This window comes from Pelodiscus sinensis, chromosome 1 (assembly GCF_052426305.1).
Source record: "Pelodiscus sinensis isolate ZL-2025 chromosome 1, ASM5242630v1, whole genome shotgun sequence".
Lineage (NCBI taxonomy): Eukaryota > Metazoa > Chordata > Testudines > Trionychidae > Pelodiscus > Pelodiscus sinensis.
In genome coordinates, this window is record NC_143052.1 from 80649287 (window position 1) to 80673205 (window position 23919).

Here is a 23919-nt window from a genome sequence, read left to right on the forward strand (position 1 = left end):
CCACCAAAAAAAAAAAAACCCCTCACCAAAACCCCAGGACCCAATATTTTGACTCTTTTAGGCAGTATATACAAAAGAATGGCCATAACAGAATTGAGGGGGAGAATAATACTAAATAAAAAACTTCTGATATTAACTTTATGAAATTATGTGCATTTTTACAACCACATACTAGACAAAATGTTAACATAGCAGCTATCATTTCCTGTAGTTTGGAGTCATTTTTTATATTTATGAATCCTTTTTGTACAGGCTACACTAGAGATATTTTATTTTAATATACAATGAATTATTCAAAATATTGCAAATTTTTCCATTTTTGCAGATGAATGCTTCTTTGACCATGAAGATCACACTCACTCACAGGGCCTGATTCTCCTACAATCTACATTAGTTGTACACTGGACTAACTCCCATTGAGTTCAAAGGGGTTACTTCTGATTTACACCAGTGTAATTTCAATCAGAATCAGGCCTATACAAATCTTCCTCCCCTTTTCTCTCAGGTGGAAGAAAACACAAATAAACTGGTTTACGTTTGTAACTGAATCTCATGCAGAGCTCTGTTAATGGAATATCAAATGATACAACCCTTATACTAACCAGCCCAATGAAGATGTGAAAGTGCCTAGACTTTACCCCAAAGGCTCTGATTGATTTCCAATGGAATTTGACCATGGCCTTGAAGTCTTACTGATCAATGCATTTCACATTCTGCCTATCTACCTAAATCTAGTCTTACCTTTAGGGATATTAGTAATGTTGGTATCCGAAATACGGATATAGGAGAGTTTCTTCATCCCTTGAAAGGCTCCATTTTCAACCCCTGAGCTCTTGAGTGGGTTGGTGCCCAGTTCTGCAAACAAAACATGTTTGTGAACTGCATGGTAGTTTATATTTAGACATATTAAACACCACAGCATTTTTACTTCATAGAATCATGGATAATTTTGCAATTTGCTGTCGACTATCAAGACATTTCTTAGCTTACCCGTGTAAAAGATAAGACAAGAACACTATCTAGAACATATATATCGCATCAAGTTACTTTAGCAAAAATCTCTTATGATTCATACCTACGACAATCATATTATTCAGTCCATTAAAGACAACTTTCCTCAACTTGGTGATCTCATTCTCATGGGCACGTAGCTCCTGGAGGCTTTTGGGCATGTTTTCTGGAAGTTCCTTCAAGTTATTCTTGGAGAGGTAAAGTCTCTCCAGTTTCTTGAGTGGAGCAAAGGCAGCAGGGCTGATCTTGCTTATTTTGTTGTTCACTAGGATCAATGCCTGTGAAATAACAAAAGCGGGAGATTTTGTTACCTCCATTGTGGGTATACATTTAGGGAGACATTTCAGTAAGTATGAACATTTTTTTAAAATTTGTTGGTCACTGTGTTGAAATGCAATGCAGAATTTCAAAAAAATCAGAACAGCATAAATTAACAAATGGTACAGAAATATCTGCAAAAATATCTACAAAGTAATTTATAGACATATCCTGCTCACTGGTGCATGTGCAGCTCTCAGTAATGACATAAATGACAAACAATAATGGCGTAATACACAAGAATTTCCAATGACAGTAATTAATGTGAGGACTGCACTAGCTCAAAGCTAAGGAGCATTACATATTACAACAAATTCACATGACGTTCTTTCATTTTCCCCCCCATTTATGTACCCGGCAGAGTATTAGGAAGCTAAATGAATTCATGTTTGAACAATGCCTTGAGAATACAGTTGGACCTCCCTGGTCCAGCATCCGCAGGACCTGAGCTGTCCCAAACAAAGGACTTTCCCGGACTGGGGAGGTCAGGCTTCCAGGCTCTCCTGGGGCTCCCCTCCTGACCCCCCGACCACCAGCTCTGCTCCGGCTGCTGGCGCTGCTCCAGCTGGTGAGACTTCCTGCACCTGGACACCAGCCCCACCCTGGCTACCAGCCCACTGGTGGGACTTCACTGCTGGCCACCCATCTTGCAGGCTTCCAATCCACAGTTTGCCAATCCACAGATGTTGCCAGATAAGAGAAAGCTGGATCAGAGAGCTTCAACCTGTACTGACTGGAAAATGCCATGCACGTTAAGTATCATTATTTATTATTTTTATTAGCAGAGCACATTTTATCTAGGGCAGCGGTTGTCAAACTTTTTGGGCTCCGGAGCCTTTTACATGCATAAAAATTTATGCAGAGCCCCAGCGGTCCACTGATTGTATGTGTTGTACTTATGCAGAGCCCCAGCAGTCCACTGATTGTATGTGTTGTACCTATCAATGTTTCCAGTTTGTCAACCTCGCGGAGCCCCTGGAGATGTCTCATGGAGCCTTCGGGCTCCACGGAGCACAGTTTGAGAAACACTGCTCTAGGGCTTTCTTCTTTACTCACTGCACTCTTTTACTTGCAGGAATGCAAAATAATAAATCAAATGCCTTCATTCCTCATGTTTCGATAGCAAACATGTTTTGGTCTCATCCCAATATATTTCTAACTAATTCTTAATCCTCCCATAATTAAACTTCTATCAGCTAACAGTGTACCTAAATGGGTAAAAGCTGAATATTTGACATGTCCATCAGATTGGTTATACATTAAATAAATAAGTGCTTGGAAGCATATAAGTGTCTGTGGGTATGTCTACACTACCCCGCTAGTTCGAACTGTAGGCATACCGCAATTGCAAATGAAGCCCGGGATTTGAATTTCCCGGGCTTCATTTGCATAAGCGGGGTGCCACCATTTTTAAATCCCCGCTGGTTCGAACCCCGTGCCGCGCGGCTACTCAGGGCACAAACTAGGTAGTTCAAACTAGGCTTCCTAGTTCGAATTACCGTTACTCCTGGTGGAATGAGGAGTAACGGTAGTTCAAACTTGGAAGCCTAGTTCGAACTACCTAGTTCATGCCCTGTGTAGCCGCGCGGCACGGGGTTCGAACGAGCGGGGATTTAAAAATGGCGGCGCCCCGCTTATGCAAATGAAGCCCGGGAAATTCAAATCCCGGGCTTCATTTGCAATTGCGGTATGCCTACATTACCCCGCTAGTTCGAACTAGCGGGGTAGTGTAGACATACCCTGTGATAGCCACCTTTTCTTAGAGAAAACTAAAAGGTGAAAGAAGAAAGCAGAATGATAGTTTTGAGCAATGTAAAGATGTGTCTGCACGGTATGTTCTTCCTGAATATATTCCCCTTTCAATGTATCTTAACTAAAACAAATAGTATGCTTTGCAGATGGCCCCACCAAGTACATGCGCAGCCATATATATCTTCTTGTAATGTTGTGTACTAGCCAGCAGCAACTAAATTGCTGGAAGGAGGTCACACACAGTTCAACAGGCTAGATCACTTACAGTAAGCCTCTCCCAAAATAAGTTTAACAGTCATATGGAAGATATGGTCACAATTCTCACTTATTTACTCAACACTGATAAATCATAAGAACTTCAAGTGTAACAGGCCAATGGTCTGTCTAAATCCATGACCTTTATTTGAAAATAATCAATGCTTCAATTTCTGTAGAAAGCTGTAGATCCCATCCCCAATACAATGCAGCACAAGGGGAACAGGTTTCAGAGGGGTAGCTGTGTTAATCTGTTTCAGCAAAAGCAACGAAGGAGTCCAGTGGCACTTTAGGGCATGTCTAGACTACGTTTTACTTTGGAAAAGAAGATATGCAAATTTGGTGGGAATTTGCATATTTTCTTCCAATTGCTCTTTCGAAAGAGGTCTAGACACTGGTTTTTTTAGAAAGGGGGGAGGGGGGAGGCTCGAAAGAACTGCGTCTGGACTGCTTGCTTTTTCAACAAAACCTCTTTTGAAAAAGTGATCGGAAGAAGATATGTAAATTCCCACCGAATTTGCATATCTTATTTCAAAAGTAAAACGTAGTCTAGACATGCCCTTAAAGACTAACGCATTTATTAGGGCATAAGCTTTCCTGCAATACAACTCACTTCTTCAGATGCTTGATGAGAAAAGAAAAGAAAAGAAAAGAAAAGAAAAGAAAAGAAAAGAGGAAGGGATACAGAGATGGTGAGTACTAATTAAATCACAATGAATGTGACTCACCTCCAATGATGGAAGGAGTGAGAGTAATATCCAGTGGTGGATTTTAAGCCTTGAATCATGAGGATTTAATGCCCTTTATAATTTTAATATAACCAAAGTAACTACAGGCATTATTGTGAGTAACGTACACTTTTTGTTGATTTTTTACCAATGGTGATATTTTTATAAGCACCCCAGTGATGTAGATTCCTCAGTCCCATTGACATGCAGTGCAAATTAGGCTCCTAAGGCACACTAGGGCTACGCTTGCCCGTCACGTCACTGGTGGCGGTGTGCAGTGTACGTGTGGCTGCATGCAGCCATGAAAAGCAGGCTGAGTACAAGCTGTGGTGTGTAATCCATGCCAGTGAACGGCTCCAGCAGAGGGGAGACAGCAGAGAATGGCTTCAGCCCCTCCTTGCTGATGAATCCTTTCCCATCTGACATTCTACTGCCAGAGCATTTCCCTGTGGCAGGGAAAGGCTCCAGCTGTGAGGAGCTGTTGGAATCCTTCCCAGCTTCCTCCTCTCTGGCAGAGCCTTTCCCCATTGGGGGAATCTTTTCTTGTGGAGGGGAAAGGCTCCTGCAGTGGGGAGGAAATAGGAGACTATGCTGCTAAAAATAGTGTAGACAAGAAGAGAGAGCTTGGGTAAAGAGCCACGTAGGCCACGTGTCTATTCGTGTGCATAGCCACACCCATCAGATGTGTCTTCACTGTACTTGTTAAAGCTGGGCCTCACAGCTAGCATGGCTGTTTAAACACGTGAAAGAGGGTGTGGGGAGGAGGGGATGGAAGGGGCTATGCATGGATGTGTACTAACTATTGCAGCAAGGAGGGTACAGTACAGATGTACAATCAGGTGCTTCTGAACATTTTACCTGCAATCCTGCCTTACATTAGTGAGTAACATGTATTAAGTACAAAAACCTAAAATCATTAAAATATTTTTTAATCTGCTTTAAGTTTCTGCCTTTTCATTAAATGAAATCCTTATCAGCCTCTTTCAAATTCCCTCTTATTGTGTTGGAGGTAGTGTTGGCCAGAATTAGCCAGGCACAGGTTTTACCATAAAATGTTCAGTAACTCTCTGTATCCCAGATCGTATCTATTTAGCTGATATTAGCAGAATCTGGAGAGCCACTGGGAGCAGAGCTTTGAGTAACGGCTCTTGCCAAAATGGCTTGGTCAACCTTTTCTGTTTAAAGATTATATGCTAAGTATGACCATGTTCTATTTGGGAAATTTCACAAAATTCTTTTGCCGTTTGCAAACTTTCACAAAATCTACTCAGTTTACAAACCAGGGTAGTTATAAAAAGCATTTTTTATAAAGATTTATTTTGTGGAAAAGAGGATGGGTATTATGGAAGATATATTCCATATGCCAGTGGTTAAAGATCTTTTCTATACCATTACTCTGCCTCCCATCCCTTTAAGGTCAGAAAGGACCGCCATGATCATGCAGACAAGAGGCAGGCAAAATATGGCCTGCGGGTCAGATTCAGTGCACCAAGCATTTGTATCTGACTTGCTATGATACTCTGGGCCACCAATATCCTTGGCTCCCTGCCTATCACACCCCCACACACCACTCAAAGAGGCTAGCAGCTGAGGCCAACATGTGCATCTCTGCACTACACTCCCCCCCCTTGGAGAGAGGGTCTCTGCACCCTGCCCACCCCCCGTCCTAGAGCCATTCTTGCAGCCTCCCATTGACCAGAAACTGCGGAGACCGGCTGCCCCACTCTTCGCGAGAAGCATGTTGCTCCAGCAGTTCACAGCTTTAAGCAGTGTGTAGATGAGGGGGAGTGTGGCAGGCAGGGAGCCTACCCGAGGGTCCCACTGGGCCACAGGCTGGGAGCCACCTATGATAAGAGCCTCTCAGTGGTAGCCAGCACTTGCCACCTCACTGCCTCCCACGCCCTACCTCTCTGCCCCAGGTCACAACACAAAACCTCTGCACCCCTGTCCAAAGTCACAATTCACTTCTGCCACAGGTCTCAACCCAAACCTTGTGCGCCCCCTGTCTCTGGCCACAACTGCCTCCCGGTTTCTGCACCCCCTCCTATACCTCTCTCCCAGGTTAGAATCCTTTCCTTCTCCAAACCCCACTCCAATACCATGCATGCCTTCCTGCACCCCAGTCTCCTGCTTCAGATCACATCCCCCTCCTTCATTCAAACTCCTTCCCAGACCCCAGACCTCCTTCTGCGTCCAATCCCCTACCCAGACCTTCTTCCTGTACCCAGCTTCCATCCCAGGCTGCAGATCTCCTCTGTTAATATCACAGAATACTGAAGCTTCAGGGGATAGCCGAGTTAGTTTGTTACAAAAAAACAAAAACAAATGGTCTGGTAGCAATTTATAGACTAATGAAACATGTAGATGGTATCATGAGCTTTCGTGGGCACAGTCCACTTGAAGTTGTGAAATCATGATTAAAGACTAGCTAGGCCAGCCACCATTTAACAATAAGGGAAGGTAAAGGCAACATGGTCACTACCTCCTGTCACCTTGGTTACCATCTTAATTTGGTTACCATCTACCTTTGGCATTTAGCATACATTATTTTTCACTATGTAGTGCAGCATGGAATCTGAAACAGAAGCTTTGTCATGTTTTAGAGCAGCAACAATTTCTGAGATAAAGACAGAATGTATCCTTCATGTATGGCACCTGCAATGCTATAACCATGTGTTCTTCTCCACATGGCAAATAACTCCATTATATCTGGGACTCAACAAAAAAACAAACAAACAAACAAACAAACAAAAAACCAACAACAACCACAACAGAAGAAGAAGAAGTAATTAGCCTTGGAATGGTAATCTTTACTTTTCTCTGAATATGCCTCATGTTGCTTTCTTGTAATGGAAATTAAAAAAAAAACTTGTGAAGGTTTAGTGGGGTCAGTGAAAACATGAAGAAAAGCTGAGGAAAAACATCTGCAGGCAGTATTAATGGAGAAGGAGATGGTGTCCAAACACAAACCACACAGGTCAACTAGCCGGAAAAAGAATTAACCTCACAGTGGGGGATTATATCCATCTAGCTCAAAAACAATCACAAATGCACTTTCTTGTTTGTGCAGAACCAAAAATGCTAGATGGAAGATGGGTATCCTTCATGTTTCAGGACAAGGTGCTGCAACTATCTGAACCTGGTTTATTTTAGTCTGGCATGGAGCTACTTCGAGTGGCATAGAAAGGTAACAGACACCTGTAATGCTCGAATAAGGCTGGGAGTATGTGAAACCTATGTCAAACTGTCACTTTCTATTGCTGGTCTGAAAGAAAAACAAATCTTAAACATATACACACACACATGTTAAAGAAAAGGTTGGAACATACCAATTACTTTTCCATAATGCCCACTTTGACCACTGGTTTGACATGGGCATTGGGATACCTAAGTACAGACAGTCAATAGTGCAGAATGGAGTCAGGAGGAGAGAAGAAAATAAAGAGGAACAAATAAATGTTGGAATCATAGATACCTCCACTATGCAATTTTATTTTCTCAAAGCCCATTCAGCTATGGCTAACAATTAATAACAGTTCCCTTTAATAGTCACAGAAAGTGAGCTTCCATTACCATCTTCCTTTCCTCTTTTTATTGGCCAGGGTATGTGCAGGACAAAGTTTTGTCTTTCACTGCAGGCACAGACTACCACCAACTAGGAAAGGAGGAATCATTACTTCAGGAGTGGATAAAAAACAAGCACCTTTTTGAGTGTATTATCTTCTTAAGGCCAAATTCTTATCCTGCCTTCACTTTATGTTCGGGATTCTCAGATGAAAATAACATAGTAAGATCAACAGTTACTAAGTCTGTGCATATGTGCACATTTTACATGGAAACAAAATGGAGGCTGCATGGTAAATATCTGGCTTTAATTATAATATCTCTCATGGATTCTTTCTAATGCTCAGATGAAAGCAGATGGATTTATTGTAAAATAGCAGCCTTCAATAGCAAACTATAGTGTTATCCATGCGAATATAAGTGTTGTGAGGTGCAATAGTCAATATGGGTTTCAACAAAACAAAGCATTTTCATCATCTGTACCATGCTTTTCTAAATGCAGTCACAGCTAAGCAAACCTAAAATGAGTAAGAACCAAGTATGTGGTTCTCAACTCAACTGACATGTAAACTTACAGCAACTCCCATGACTTCATTAGAATATCACTGGATTCTCACCTCATGCAGTGAGAGCTTATATTTTAAGGCTTCATTTTCCTTAATATATGGGTGATAATGTAAATTACATTGATGCTCACTTCAAGGACCCTGGAGACTTCCAGAGTCACATACAGGCATTTAAAAGTAAACAAGACTTATATAATAATGTAATATAACTTACATAATGTTAATTTGTTCTGACAAAACACTGAAATAGGACAAAGGGAATGACTCAGCAAAAATAGCATTATTCTCATTGCTAAACATCTCTTAGGTCAGCGCATCAAGCAAATATCACTATATGAATGGAATATATGCAGGATGAAATGTTGGCTTCATAGAAATCAATGTGAGTTTTGCCACTGGTGTCAACAGAAGTAGGTTTCATATCTTAAGTGTTTGCAGATCCAGCACAAGAAGACAGTGGTTAAGATGTTAGGAATTCTTTTCATTTTTTTGTAATGCCTTTTTTTTTTCAAAATGTGGATTAACAAACTGCACACATATATAAAACCTACCACTTTACAGACTCTCTTTGTTATTCACTAAAAGTAGGAGTGGATTGTAATAAATTCTTCAAAATATAACCATCCATAATAAATGATAGTACAATATTATTCAGGGCTGTTTTTGCCAGCTGATGATAGTATCCTTACCTGATGTTAAATCTCTAACACATTCTCTGAGGACTTCCAACTAAAAGCAGTTTTCTAAATTGATGAAAATTCTTTAATTTCCTAAGCAATTTATAATATTATTTTATTATGGCAGTGCCTTCACTATTGCCAACCTTCGCCATACAAAACTCATGATTCAGGCACCAAAAATCATGAGATATGGTTTCAAAATCATGAGATTAAGAATATTGAAATTCTATTTATTTGACTTCTGTGTTTTGAATCACATTTTCAAACTTTTCTTCATAATCCTTTTTGGAATGAATGCTAAAATGCTCCCCTAGTCCCATCTCTCCAGGAACTGAGACTTTATGAAAAACAAAAAATATTCCTAAATACAATAAAATTGCAACAGTTGGCAACTCTTGAGCTGGCAAACAAGAACAGAGCCCCATTGCACCAGGTAGAAGAGGAATTGGACAATTAGAAGAGGAGATAGACCAGCCCCAAACAAATTGCCATCTAAATGGAGGTGGTACCTCATGCAGTAGTTTGCATGGGACTTAGCTTTGCTTAGACCTTTGAATAATGTAGCTTGAAGCTGTACTGTATATGGGTCCTTACTATACAGTAAATGCAGTGTGCTACCACCATCTGAACTCCACACTACAGAGTGTGAGGTAGGAGTCAGTAAAACTGTATCAGAGTTAGAGAAATGTCTGTGCTGTACAGCTTATTGATGATCCACATATAAACCAGAGGGGCTGAGAGGGACAGGAAAGTCTGTATAATGCCAATGGACAGTGGTCAGCAGCAGGCAGGATTGAACTTGGAACCTCTGGGTCTAAAGCCATGAGCTTTTAGCCCAACAGCTAAAATCCACCTGGTTTTTAGCTAAGGCTGTAGAGAAAATTTCACTCTTCCTCTCAGTGGTTTCAGTGCCTCTGGGTTATACACTGGGGATGTAAGCAGCTAGTTGAGTAGGAACTTGACTAGTCGCTCCCCTCCCCCCCCCATTGCTGCCTCTTGTCAAAGACAAGCAGCAAGGGGGAGAGCATGAGCCAATGTTGGGGAGAGCCGGCTTAAAAACCGGTCCCCCCCCCCCAGCACCATCTCCGCGAGAAGCAAGGAGCAGTGGGGAAATGGCGCGAGCGGGGATTGAAACAGTTCCAGTTGCAGTGGTCCCACTGCTGCTCCTCTGCCTTTGGAATGTACAAGAGCCTCCTACGGCTCTTGTAAATTTCAAAGGAAGAGGCACAGAGGGGAATCTGTGTCAAGGAGAATCGCAGCCTCTCTCCCTTTGAAATATACAAGAGGCTTGGGCGGCTCCTGCACATTTTAGAGAGAGAGAAGCAGAGAGAACCCGCTGCATCTCTCCCTTTGAAATGTACAAGAGCCACAGATGGGATAGTGAGTGCCCCCCATTGACTAATCAAGTAGTCGAAGGAAATTCCATCGACTACTCGATTACCTGATTAATCAAAATTTAACATCCCTATTACACACAGGTTATACAGAGGTATGTCATCTCCATAATCTCTGGGGTCATGTCTTCACAGCAGGGCTAAAGCCAAAATAAGCTATACAACTTGAGCTACATCCTTTGCATTGCTTAAGTGGAAATAGCCTATTTTGGCTTTTGGCACTCCCTACGCAGCAGGAAATCCAAGAAAGAGCATTCTTCCTCAGATTTCCCTTACTCCTCGTAAAATGTACTCCTCGCACATTATGTAGAAATAACTGCTTGTCATGTAGACAAAACCAATGTTATTTCGGAATAACATTCTCCTTCTTTTATATTAATTGATAATTATAAACATAAAAATAATTCAATTTAAAGTCATTGTTAGTTTTATGGGAGGTTTTTTGTTTTGGTGCCCAATTATGTTCTTGAGGGCTCTCAGAATTCAAGGGAATATGTAACCTTTCCTTGAAGACTGAACAAATTAAATTAGACATGCCAAAACAAGGGAGACACGAGAAAATACAAGTGGTTGTACATGGAACATCAATAAGATGACAGAACAATTCACTGGGAATTAATGCATAGCATAATGTATAACAAAGCTGGTAGGCGAAATCTGGATGCTATTAATGTCAATAGGGTTGTGCCAAGATTGTATCTAGTAATTTTGTCTCTTTTCTAAATGAATGTGTTAATTCCTTTATTATATATAGGAATCGTGGCAGAAATGTATCAACAAAATAGTAAGAAAACTTAAATGACAAGTAAATGATCCAGCAAAGCACATAAGCACCTGTTCTGTGCAGACCCTGCATAGTCCCATAGATGGTGGTGTAGAAGAATTCACAGAGAAGTGGACAAATAGGGCATCAAGGTTGACATTGTTAGCAAAATAAAGGGGATGAAGAACAACTTGAAATGAAACTATGTTGGCTAAACAGGTGGAGAAAGAGTTATAAAGCTGATGACAAGAAATGTAATGTGGCAAAGGGGGAGCCGGTCAAGTTATTCAATGAGGGGCAGTGACATGAACAGGCAAGTAATATGATCTTAGCAGCAGCATTTCCTAACTCATTGCATGTGATGGAAAGGGGAAATTGCTGCTTGATTGCTCAGTGTGAAATACAGAAGATACAGTATTAACCTGTATCAAGTTTCTTTTGCTGAATAACAGCTCTAAAATCCATCATCTCCTCCCATTTTCACTAATGGTCAATTCATTATTCACTTACGTGGAGATCCTTTAAGTTCTTGAAATCACCGTCCTTTATTTCAGTGATTTTGTTGTTCTGTAAATCTAGCAGGGTGGTGTCTGGGGGAAGATCCTTTGGCACTTTATCCAGACCTGTGGAAGGGGAAGAGGATAAGCAATCAGCTCTAAAACCATTAACCAGCTTAGAAGAAGGGTCAAGATTTTTCTTGGCAACATTTCATTTTTCTTTACACCACCTCTTTCTAAGATTCATTTTCTGAGAGGCTTCTGAGAGGCTTTAAGCCAATTTTAATTTTTCGTAGAATTTTTCTGACCCCATTAAGTCAAGAGGAACCGTCCTTTTTGTTTTGTCATGTCATCTCAAAATACATTAATTCCTATTTCCACGCCATCATTTTTTGAGAATTTTTCAAAAGTTGCCATTCTGTACAGTGTAAGGTACTTCAATTTCACAAACCCTTTCTAATCTAGTTAATTGCCCTGGTTTTAGTGAATTTCTTGACAAGTCAGGTTAGTAGGATTGGATTCTAGATATCTGTTTGTTACTGTACACATGACATTGGTGAATAGAAAGCATTTCTATCTCTTAGACTGTGCTGGATTTTTATAGGTAAAACTATTTTCATTACAGTTATTTCAAGTAAATGAATTCTCCAGTAAGTGTTAGATGGACCCAATCCTTCCTCCACTCAAGTGAAAGACAAAAACTATCCTTGATTTTAATGGGTGAAAAAAAAATCAGAACTCAATTTCAGATGCTGCTAGTTGAGTCAAAGTTTTCATTTTCACCTTTATCATGCATATATACACACAAAATATCCATCTACTGAAGCTCAGAATTATTGAACAAACTTGCAGTACATTTGACAATATCTCAAATCCATCTCAACAAAATAAAAAAGATTAAAAAAACAACAACGACTGAAGCTATATCCAAGTTTTATGGAGAACAGATCTCTTGGTTTCAGTTTGCTACAACATCAGAATGCAGGAATGCCAAAAGAACATCAAAACAATTTAAATTAAAGACTCTCTTTGGGACCATTTTCTGAATAGCGGATATGTAGCTCCAATGAAGTAATGGAAATAAAATTAGCCCCACTTTCCTTTCGTGCTATGGCTTAGTCTGATGAAAACCTCACAATAGATATATGCTGGTCATCTGAAGAAGTGGGCTGTGCCCATGAAAGCTCATGATACCATCTACATGTCTGTTAGTCTATAAGGTTCTACCAGACTATTTGTTGTTTTTTAAGTTTAACAGATATAATGTTACCTGATTTCTTTCCTTTTGGACCTGGTTTTAACAAATTGCAAAATACTGTATGAAGGAGGGCAGAGATAATTGATAGATACTAATAGTGTCTATGTATGCACAGCTAACAGAAGTAGAGCTCTCTAGACTAGTTTTTGACAAACATTCATCGGTAAACTTAATATAAAAATATACTGGAAATCTCCTCAAAAAGGATTTGACCTTCTTAGATGGATGATTTTAGTTTGACCCAGTCTTGAGAAGGAGGGGAGGAATAGGGAAAGGGAGGGAAATAGTTTATTTTGGTGAATTGTGGCAAACTCTTAAAAGAGGCATTCCTTTTCTAATATATTTAATTGAGCTGATGTATAGAACATACTCTCTGCAGGATCAGGCATAAATAGTAATAAAAACCTTGAGGCAATACTTATGCAGGGAAAGTAAACTTTAGTGCCCTGCACACCTGAATTTTATAATGTACAGCCTCAGAGAATTGTAGTACGAGAAGGGACCTGCACTCATGTCTAGGCCATCCCTGGCAGAGGTTTGTCTAACCTGCTCTTAACAAGTTCCATAAGCAATTTATTCCACTGCTTAACCACTCTGACAGCTTGTAAGGTTATTTTTCATAATGTCTAACTTTAACCAGGCTTGCTGCAATTTAAGTACATTAGGGTCTGTCTACACTGCCACCCTAGTTCGAACTAGGGTGGCTAATGTAGGCATTCGAAGTTGCAAATGAAGCCTGGGATTTAAATATCCTGGGCTTCATTTGCATCTTGCCGGGCGCTGCCATTTTTAAATCCCCTTTAGTGCGGACTCCATGCCCGCGACTACACGCGGCACGGAGTAAGGAGTTCGAATTAGGCTCTCTAATTCTAATTACCATTACTCCTTGTTCCACAAGGTGTACCGGTAGTTCGAATTAGAGAGCCTAATTCGAACTACCTACTCCATGCCGCATGTAGCCGCGGGCACGGAGTCCGCACTAAGGGGGATTTAAAAATGGCAGCACCCGGCAAGATGCAAATGAAGCCCAGGATATTTAAATTCTGGGCTTCATTTGCAATTTCGAATGCCTACATTAGCCACCCTAGTTTAAACTAGGGTGGCAGTGTAGACATACCCTTACTTCTTTCTCAGGAGTTAAGAAAAATAATTTTTCTCTATCCTCCTTGTAACTTTACATACTTGAAGATTGTTATCGCATTGCCTCCCAATCTTCTCTTTTAGAGACAAAATAATTACTTTTTTTCCAATCTTCCCTCACAGGTCATGTTTTAGACTTTTAATTATGGTTATTGTTCTTCTCTAGACTTTCTCCAATTTGTCCACATCTTTCCTGAAATGTGGTGCCCAGAACGGGACATAATACTTCAGTTGAGGGCTAATCAGTGTATAGTAGAGTGTAAGAATTAATTCTCATGTCTTGCTTACAACATTCCTACTAATATAATCCAGGGCAAGTCTACACTAGGAAATTATTTCAAAATAATAACTCCCGAAATAACTATTTTGAAATAGCTTGTCCACAATACAGGAAAGCCTTGAAATTAGTCCGAGTTGGGTTCCCTTAAAGTGAATGCACGACCTCAACTTAGAGCTACAGGAAGCACTGAGGAGTAATTACTCTGAATGACTCTGGGGAGTAGTTATTTCAATATAGCAGCAATGTAGCATCCACATAACTGCTATTTCGAAATAACTATTTCAAAATAAGCATTATTCCTTGTGGAAAGCAGGAGTTATTATTTCAAAATAACCAGCTCCTTATTTTGAAATAATGGGCATGGTAATGTGGACGCTCTGCTTGTTACTTCAAAACAAGGAAATAACTCCCTAGTGTAGACCAGGGCCCAGAGAAATATTTGCTTTTTTTTATTTGGTTACTGTTAGGCAACAGTATCACACAATTGATTCATATTTTGCTTGCAATCTGCTATTCCTTTCTACAATACTCCTTCCTACACAGTCATTTCCCATTTTTTATGTGGACAACTGATTTTTATTTCCTAAATGGAGTCCTTTGCCTTTGTCCTTATTTCATTTTATCATATTTTCTTCAGACCATTTTTCCAGTGTGTGTAGATCATTTTGAATTTTCATCTGTAATTCTCCAGGTAGTCTTTATTCCCCTTTTTATTGATGGGTACTATATTTGACCTTTTCCAATATTCTGAAATCTTTCTTAGCTTTCATAGTTTTTCAGGGATAATTTCTGACAGCTGAGATACTTCCTCAGTCAGCTCCTTAAGAATTCTGTAGGATGTATTTCAGCAGACCCTGGTGCCTTCAAGAAATCTAATTTGTCTAAGTATTTTTTAACTTGTTTTTTCCCTATTTTAACTTCTGATCATAACTCAATTTCACTGGCCTTCACTATTTTAAGCATTCAGTTGTTACTAATCTGTTTGGTGAATACCAAAACAAAGAAGTTATTTAATGTGTCTGCCATTTTCAAATTTTCGGTTATTATTTCCCCCTCATCCTTGTGGCATAATAGACCCACCCTGCCCTTCATCTTCCTCTTGCTTCTAATCTTTCTATATAATGTTTTTTCCCTGCAGGATGAGAGAGTGACATCATCACATCACTTTGCATCCTCCCACCCCTGTGCCCTCAGTTGCCCTGCCTCCCCTTCCGCCTCCATGCTGGGAGCCTTCTAGGGTGGGCCTGGAGCTGTGCGCCCTCCCCCCACTGAGCGGGAGGGAACCACGTAGCCTCCCCTCTCCTCGGTGCTCCAGGGGGCTGGAAACCACATGTCCTCCCCTGCTCCTAGCCCCCACCTGATTCTGCATCCTCCCCTGCTCCAGCCCACTCCCCCTAGCCTAACACCCCCTAGAGAGAGGGAGGTTGGCGAGTGTAGCAAGCGGGGGCATAGTCCCCTAGTGTATTTATAAAATGTTTTCTTGTTACCCTTTATGCCCCTTGCTAGGTTAATCATGTTCTGTATTTTGACCTTTCTAATTTTGTCCCTATGTATTTATGTTATGTGTTCATATTCATCATTTCTAATTAGACATAATTTCCCCTTTTTTAGGACTCTTTTTGAATTTCAGATGCTGAAGATCTCGTATGTTCTATGTTCCTCTTTCAGCTCTTCAATTATGGCTGTGAAGAATTTCCACGTTAGCACTGGTGTGGGTTTGATGTGTTCGCAAATCTCAGACCCAAAGTTCATTGAATATGAGCTATAGATATTCATATAGAGTGGCTACCATTACAAAGACCACAAATTGTGGTATCTGGAGTAGCACTGTTATTTCCTTCAACTTAAAACAAGTTTTCCTTATTCTTAACCAGGGAAAATAAGCTGTGGTTATGCCACTGTGTGGTAGTTGTGGATAAATATGGATTGTCAATGGTGACCATCATGACTAATGGTGAGCAACCAGAACTGGGAACCCCTGTGCATGTTCCAATTAAAAAGGCCTTTTTTCTCTAAGTTCAAGTTCTTAACAAACATGCACGGTAGGGCTGATTTAGGGGCCCTGGGAATAATAGGATCTAATAGCTATAACTTTAAGGTAATGGCTAAAAGAGGTGATGTGGGAAAAGATCCAAGGAAGAGCAGCAGTGAACTGGAAGCCGTGGTATGTGGCTGCTCTATATAGGATTCCTGGGTTGGGACTTGGACTAATGCATGGATCTGGATTCCCCCACTGGCCAAGCATCATGTGGCCCAAGTGGCTCCTTTTAGAAGTCTGATCAGAGAGCTGAATTTCAAGGAGCCCAGGAGGAGTTGAAGAGAGAGGGCACCTCAGGAAGGAGGGGCTGAATCCAGTTTGAGCTGGGGTTTGGAAGACTTTTATTCAGGGCTTCAATACTCATTTGACTGGGTGACTTGGCTGGAGGGCTGAGCCACTGAAGATGTATGTGCCTCTCAAGGTCAGCAACCTAGAGTGGACACCAGCAGCAGGTGTAAAAAGATTGTACCACCATGCCCAGCTAACAGGAGGTACTGAGAAGGTGAGCACCATGTCACATGGCAAGAATCAAGTGGGCATCATATACTCTTCTCTCTTTGTTCAGACCATTGATCTACAGTCTGGTTTTAATCTCCACATTTTGCTACTAAAAAACATTACCCCATCTTAGAGCTGAATCCTGTTCCCATTACAGTCAAGAGCAAAATTCTGGTTGATTTTGATGGTCCAGGATCAGGATCAACAGGTAATAAGTCATTGGGTTCACATACACATTTGCTTTTAGACAGAGGCTTGATAGTGATAACACTGGCAACTACGAACACTTGCTCAGTTCAAACAATTTTGTCATGAAGGTTTTATTGTAAAACAAAGAGTTTATCCAGTTTCTATACATATATATAATGATTAAATCATTTGTATTCTTAATGATGTCATAATTAAATAGAGTGGCCAATAATGGTCTTCTAAGTATTTTAAATAAAATAGTGCAGTTAAGGTGGGAAGGGCATAGCACACTAGAAACCATCCAATTTCAATTATATCTGATGCTAAGGGAACATGCTAAGAGAGGGTATGTCTACACTACCCTCCTAGTTCGAACTAGGAGGGTAATGTATGCATACCGCACTTGCTAATGAAGCCCGGGATTTGAATTTCCCGGGCTTCATTAGCATAAGCGGGGAGCTGCCATTTTTAAATCCCCGCTGCTTCGAACCCCGTGTAGCACGGCTACACGGGGCTCGAACTAGGTAGTTCGGACTAGGGTGCCTATTCCGAACTACCGGTACACCTCGTTTCACAAGGAGTAACGGTAGTTCGGAATAGGACCCTAGTCCGAACTACCTAGTTCGAGCCCCGTGTAGCCGCGCTACATGGGGTTCGAAGCAGCGGGGATTTAAAAATGGCGGCTCCCCGCTTATGCTAATGAAGCCCGGGAAATTCAAATCCTGGGCTTCATTAGCAAGTGCGGTATGCATATATTACCCCGCTAGTTCGAACTAGCGGGGTAGTGTAGACATACCCTAAGTGTGTTGGTATTACCAGTGAAGGGGCTACTTGCTAGAGACTAAATCGCAGGGCGTATTTTCAGACCGAAAACTTTGTTTCAAATATTGGTGATCTGCAGCTTCATGCTGTATGTATGAATGAAAAATGGGATCTCTTCGGATTAATTAAAATAAATTGTACATGACGTGTGATGCAAACCTTGGTACAACGATCAACATCTGCTTGTAATTTTGGGACTAGTAATATAAAAATGAATTTGTACATGTTTCCTATGCTTTTGTTGAAACAGAGAAAATGTACAGTAACATCAAAGTCTGTTTCATATATATATATATATACACACACACACACAGAAAGAGAGAGAGAGAGAGAACAAACGTATATATATCCTGGACCACAGAAATCATCCTTAAAAACACTAAACTTATTTCACAAAATGTATAGCATTTGTAACTAAGATGCTTCTACTGCACTAACTGATTTATTTAAAAAGTCTGAAGGAGGGCAGTCAGGAGGAAGCAGGGATTTGTGTTTATTCTTTTGTCTGTGTGCATGTGCAGAGCAGGGCTGAGAAGTCAGAAGTCCCCAGAGCACCTATAATGGTGGTAATTACTAGGCACACTGAGTAGCTGTCTCTGAGGCTGTGCAGAGGGTTTACGATAAGGGCATGCAAACTACCAAGATCCACACATTCTCATGGTTACTCTAAGCAACCTGAGCACAGTAGAGGGGAAACTTTACATGGTGGAAGCTGGAGTCAGTGCTGTGGTCTCAACAGAAGCAATGCAAGACTGAGCTGGGTTTTATTGCCTTTACCACTTTGGAGCCAGACTCCATAGCTCACTGGATCCTGGGGAGGCAGCCAACTGCTGACTCCAGAATTAGAATTGCTGTTGACTGAAAGAATCTTTGGGCAGCCTTGCTGAAGAAGTTCTAAGAAGTTTGAAGGAAAACTGTTTAAGTCAATAGAAGTCTTTCTATTGTCTTCAGTGTGCTTTGGATCAGATCTGTTAATGTGGGGGTAGGGGTCTGTTACATAATCAGAAATAAGGGAATCGTAACAAAGAGATAAAACACAAATAGCATGGGCAAAGGTAACCCCAGCAACAAAAGACAGGTCAGCTTCTTGCTTCACTTACTAAATTATTGCTGCTAGACTTGTGGTCTTCTACAAGAACTTTGAGGGAGAGTTTATGATTGTGTGCAAATTGTAATGCATGTGTAAGAGACACAACCTTCACTTTCTTTTCTTTTTTAAATTGTTCAGCACTGAGAATATACTCAATGTTGTACAATATTGTCCTTGGCTAGACACCACAAGTCTGCCTCATCACATGTAATTTATAAGATCTATCAGAGGTGGGTTCTCACAACCTGTCTTCAAATATTCACACTGAATTTGACAAAGAACCCCATAAAGCCCTTGTTTGTTCTGTGTGCACCATACATATAGATGTTCTGAAAGCTTGATGCCTCAAAGTGCTGAGCAATTCCTTGAGAGAGTGGGGAGTGCCCTTAAATCTCATTGACATTAAAAGCATCAAAGAGGCATGGTTAAGCATTTCATGAGATAAGGACGCCATAGCCCTCGTCCCTTGCCTCACTTACAGCGCTTATGCACTTTCTTCACTCCGCAGCTAACTATATGTGATGTGCTATCTCCTTCTCACTGAGCACTGCCAATAAATAGTACCAACTGCAAATCAATCAGATCCAAACCCTGTTTCACTACAACCACTCAGCTATTATTTCCATGGAAGTTCTAGCTTTCTAACCCAGCTGTTTGGAGATTTAAAAAAAAAAAAAAAGATTTTTTTTTTACTTCAGTTGCCTCATACTTAATACTAATAGACATGGCTTTGTTTAAATTGACCGGAGGGGGAAATCTGTTAAACAGGAACTAAGACTGAACATTTCAGCCTAAAAACTGAGTTTCTGAAAATTGAAGTGAAGAGATGGTATGAATGGAAACATTTATGCATCCATAACCATAGTGATCACTGCCATTCCCCTACTAATATTTCAACACAGAGGAGTCTAGCTTCTTGAGAGAAGGCAAACTATCTCTTATACTTACTGCAAAGTGCAGGCCAGTAACTTTCCTCTTACATTTCACACTAATAGAACACATTTTCTATTTTCATGTCACCATTTTGTGACCTTTAGGAAGATTTTGTAGGTAGTTTTATCTCCCACTAATCACTTTCTTCCTTGAACTGGTCTCAAGCGCTGCATATTTACATTTCACCCATGCTCACCTGCCATTACATCTATACACTCATGGGAACAGAAGAAATAATATACAGTTGTTTTCCAAAGATGTCTCAGATTTCTGGTGATGGAAAATGCCATCAAATGTATTTAAGGTATGCTCTCCTGGGCCCTGACATCACTAGCATTCCTTGCATACACCTCACTAGGGACCTCTATAGACTTTGTGAGGCATTGTGAGGAGTGGGGAGAGGGGGGGACCAACAGACAGAATTTCCCTGCCTCCAGACGAGGTGGGGAGGGGCAGCTTTGTGTTTCCAGAAGGGACAGGGCCTTGGGTGCAGGGAGCAGAAGCAAGCACCAGCCAGCCCACAGTGCTGCTTGGAATGTGTCATTCCCTCCAGCAAGCCCTTAGTGCTACCCAGGGTACACCCAGGGCTCCGGCAATTTAAAGGGACACAGGCTCCCAGGTGCTGCCTTTCTGAATCACTGGTGCCTGGGGCCCTCTTCGCCCTCCCCATTGGCTGGCCTGAGCACTGTGCAACAAAAAATGTACGAGTCCCCATGGGCACTGCCTGATTCTGTGTGAAACATTTTCTGGGAGCAAGGCTTAACCCCTGAGCAGAGAATCTAGTCTCTTTTCTGTAAGGATTGATATAGGTCATGAAACTCATCTGTGTAGGCCCCTATTTACATATACACTTCTTATCTCCATAGCATCTAAGGACCCTGTAAAGTGTAAGCATTCATTAATTTAGTGGAACTACCTTTAATCCTACTTTTCATCTCAGGAAACCAAGCCACAGAGATTAAGTGATTTGCCTAAGTGCATGTGGTATCTTTGGAAGAAAGCCAGGAATTGAAGCCAATTCTCTTGAGGCTCAGGCCAGACCCTTGAACACAAGGTCACATCCTTCCTTTTTCTTGTGGCGTGGCCTTCAAGATCATCTGTCCAGGTGTGTGGTAAGAAAGTGGTCACAGAAGGAAGGGAATATCATTGATGTGTAATATTACCTGCTGGTCCATGGTGTGTTTTAAAAACCATACTGTATATAAAAGATCATATATGTTTTATGAGTTCTACTCGGTATATGCTAGAGATGGGTTCTGAATATTCAGGATGCTTTGAGCCAAGATGTTGGTTATGCCCATTTTAAAATAAGGACCTTCATTATTTGCCACAATTAGATCCAAATCCAGGTTTTGACTGCCAACACCACAAAGGTTCAGGGTTATTGATCTCTGAAGTTTGGCATCACAGCCCTCTCTGGTATATTAATGCCTTAACATAAACTATCTGTGTTGCTGCAACGTGGAGGCCATATATTCAAAATGACAAACAGGCAGTGGCTAAGGTTTCCAATCCTGCAGGATTGTCCTGGCATCTCCAGAAATCAAAGATTAATCTTTAAGTAAAGTCTATTTCATGCGATGAAATCTCTAGGAATACATCCAATCAAAATTGGCAGCCTTACCTAGTACAAATCATAAAGTTGTATTACAACTTTTGCTGAGCAATGTGGTACATAATATTTTTTAAACTAAATATATTTAATAACATAAACTGCACTATAGCAAACAGAGATGGACTCAAACCAAATCCCTGAATAAACTCTCTACTGTAAACCCTAGCAAGGGCCAATATGCAAATACAGAGATGACTGTTGTGGTACAGGTGTTACCAGCACTCACAATATCATCACGAAGGTCGTGATTTAAAGCTTTTTCAAAAATCTTTCTCTAGATTATAGACAGCTGAGGAATTTGGGTGAGGCCACTTGTAATTCCCAGTTGTGGTCATCAGAGGCTGCTTTCCTGATTGAGCAGGACTCTGCAGCAGCTGCTTGCATTTCCTGTGCAATGCAGCTGTGAGAACATACAGAGCCAGGAAGAGAACGTGGAAGGCTACACCACTAGCTAACCAGACCTTTGCACCCCTTAATGATGAAGTAAGTCGAGTCTTGAGGGAGAATGACCTGGGAGGTTGAAATGGGAAACAGAGCAAGCCAAAGGGGAATGGAATAGCTTGGGGAAAATAGTAGGATTTGGGGCAGTAGTTCTCAAACTGTGGTCCATGGATCACTAGTGGTCTGTGGTCGTCTTGCAAATGGGCCATGGCTGAAGCTCAGCTCCCTTCTCTGCCCTCAGCAGGAAGCCTGCTCTAGCACACCAAACCTCGCTGCTGCACCTCCTCCCCCACACTTCAGAAAGAGCAGCACATGCTGTCTGGAAGCTTTCCACACTGATCCAATTGGCCAGAATCACAACCAATGGAAGCAGCAGTAGGCCATGCCCATGACACAGTGCCTGGCAGCAGCAGTGGGAATGAAACCAGGTAAGTGCCCCCCCCCGCGTTCCTCTCATGCCTGGACCCCGTACCCCATCCCCTTTATGCACACCCCAATGAGACCCCAGCCTACTCCCGCACCCTCCCTTCTGGCCAGACTCTGCACCATCCCTTGCTCCTGCACCGTACTTCCTACCCAAACCCCCCAACCTTAGCCCACTCCTGTGACCAACCTCCCTGCCAGACCCCACCCCACCTTTAGACCACTCTTGCACTCAGTCTCCCGGCCAGACTTCCCCACTCAGCCCACTCCAATGCCCCACCTCCTACCCAAATCTCTCACCCCAGCCCACTCCTGCACTCAAGTTGTCATCATGGATGGTTGGCTGGTGGTCTGCAGAAAGGTCTGTATTAAGCAGGTTGGGCCACGGGCCAAAAAGTTTGAGAACCCACTGACTTAGAGATTGCTTGTTTTGGGTTGAGGGGAGAGTCTGCTGCATTATTTTTGAATTCTCAAACTATGTATTAAAAATGTACTATGCAGAATTTGCAAATGGCAACAGTTGACTAATTGCTTCCTGTGATCCATGAAATAAGAAATTATTCTGGTGAGTATCCAGAACTCCCCTCCCCTGTAAAAGTAAAATGTTACTTGTCTGCTACTAAGCCACTAATGGTATTGGATAACCTATATGAAGGAGCTGAAGTGACTGAAGAGTCTAACTGACTGTGCAATTTGTAAAAAGATTATCCACTGACTTTGTTTTGTTTTTCACCCAAAAAGCTGAAGTGCCCTCGAGACTATTCAGAGCGTCAACCTCAATCTTCTTCGTAAAGGTGACCTGACCTGAAAAGCTTTTTCAAGTTTGTTTACTTTTCGATTCATGGTTCTTTTGGTCCACTTTTGGTGTTATTTTTTTCCAAACCATTGTTTCTTGACTTGCTTTATGTAAAATAAGAAGAGAGGGTCTGAGCTTCCCCTTCAAAATACATGTGTAACTGACTAAACGCCACCAGCTGCAGAAGCAGCTGTTAATGTCATTCCCTCCTTTTTTAAATACTTATGCATTGCTACTTCTCAGCACAGAGAATGACAACTATAAAGTTCTTAGGTACTGCAGATAAACTAAAAATTTATATTTTTATTTACTTTTATATTTTTATCAAATAAAAATTGATGCAGGCCCATGTGCAGAGTCTCTCCTTGAGTCCTCTTTCCCATTTCCAGGCACTCGTATCAGGGCTTGGCACATTGTAACCTTTTTCTCTAATAGTTCACAAACCAAACATGATCTGTATTTTAATGTCTATTTCATTATAATTATGGTAACTACACTTCCAATATTGTGAGCTTCAGTATGCAAAAGGACCATGAGATTTGCTTAAAAATCATAAGACTGAGAAAAAAAATGGTGGCCCTTTTCTTTGTCTTTTGATCCTGTAGGGTCTCGCTTGGATCACATTTTTCAATTTTCTCCAGAGCCAAGAGAGCTAGAAATTTACATTCCAGGAGATTTCATTAAATCACGTGTTTCCAGGTGCTGGGGTATTGGCGATGTCTATACTACACTGATGTATCAGAAAAAGGTACGCAAATTGCGCTACGCAATTGCGTACCTTTTTCCGACAGTTTTTTCGGAAGACGCTTTTCTGAAATGTGGCCAAATTTTGAAAAAGCCTCCTCTTTCGGAAGAGCCCTTGTTCCTC

At 41.2% G+C, this 23919-nt stretch overlaps 1 protein-coding gene across 1 annotated transcript in view; it reads right to left on the reverse strand.

Moving 5' to 3' along the window:
* The window catches only part of DCN (decorin), a 48362-nt gene that overhangs the window by 10921 nt on the left and 13522 nt on the right, over positions 1-23919 (reverse strand). Inside the window, exons 3-5 of the mRNA XM_006131071.3 lie at positions 11542-11654; positions 1076-1289; positions 742-855 (exon numbers count right to left, since the gene is read on the reverse strand). Coding sequence (XP_006131133.1) covers positions 742-855; positions 1076-1289; positions 11542-11654 — 441 coding nt within the window. The remainder of the gene's footprint in view (positions 1-741; positions 856-1075; positions 1290-11541; positions 11655-23919) is intronic.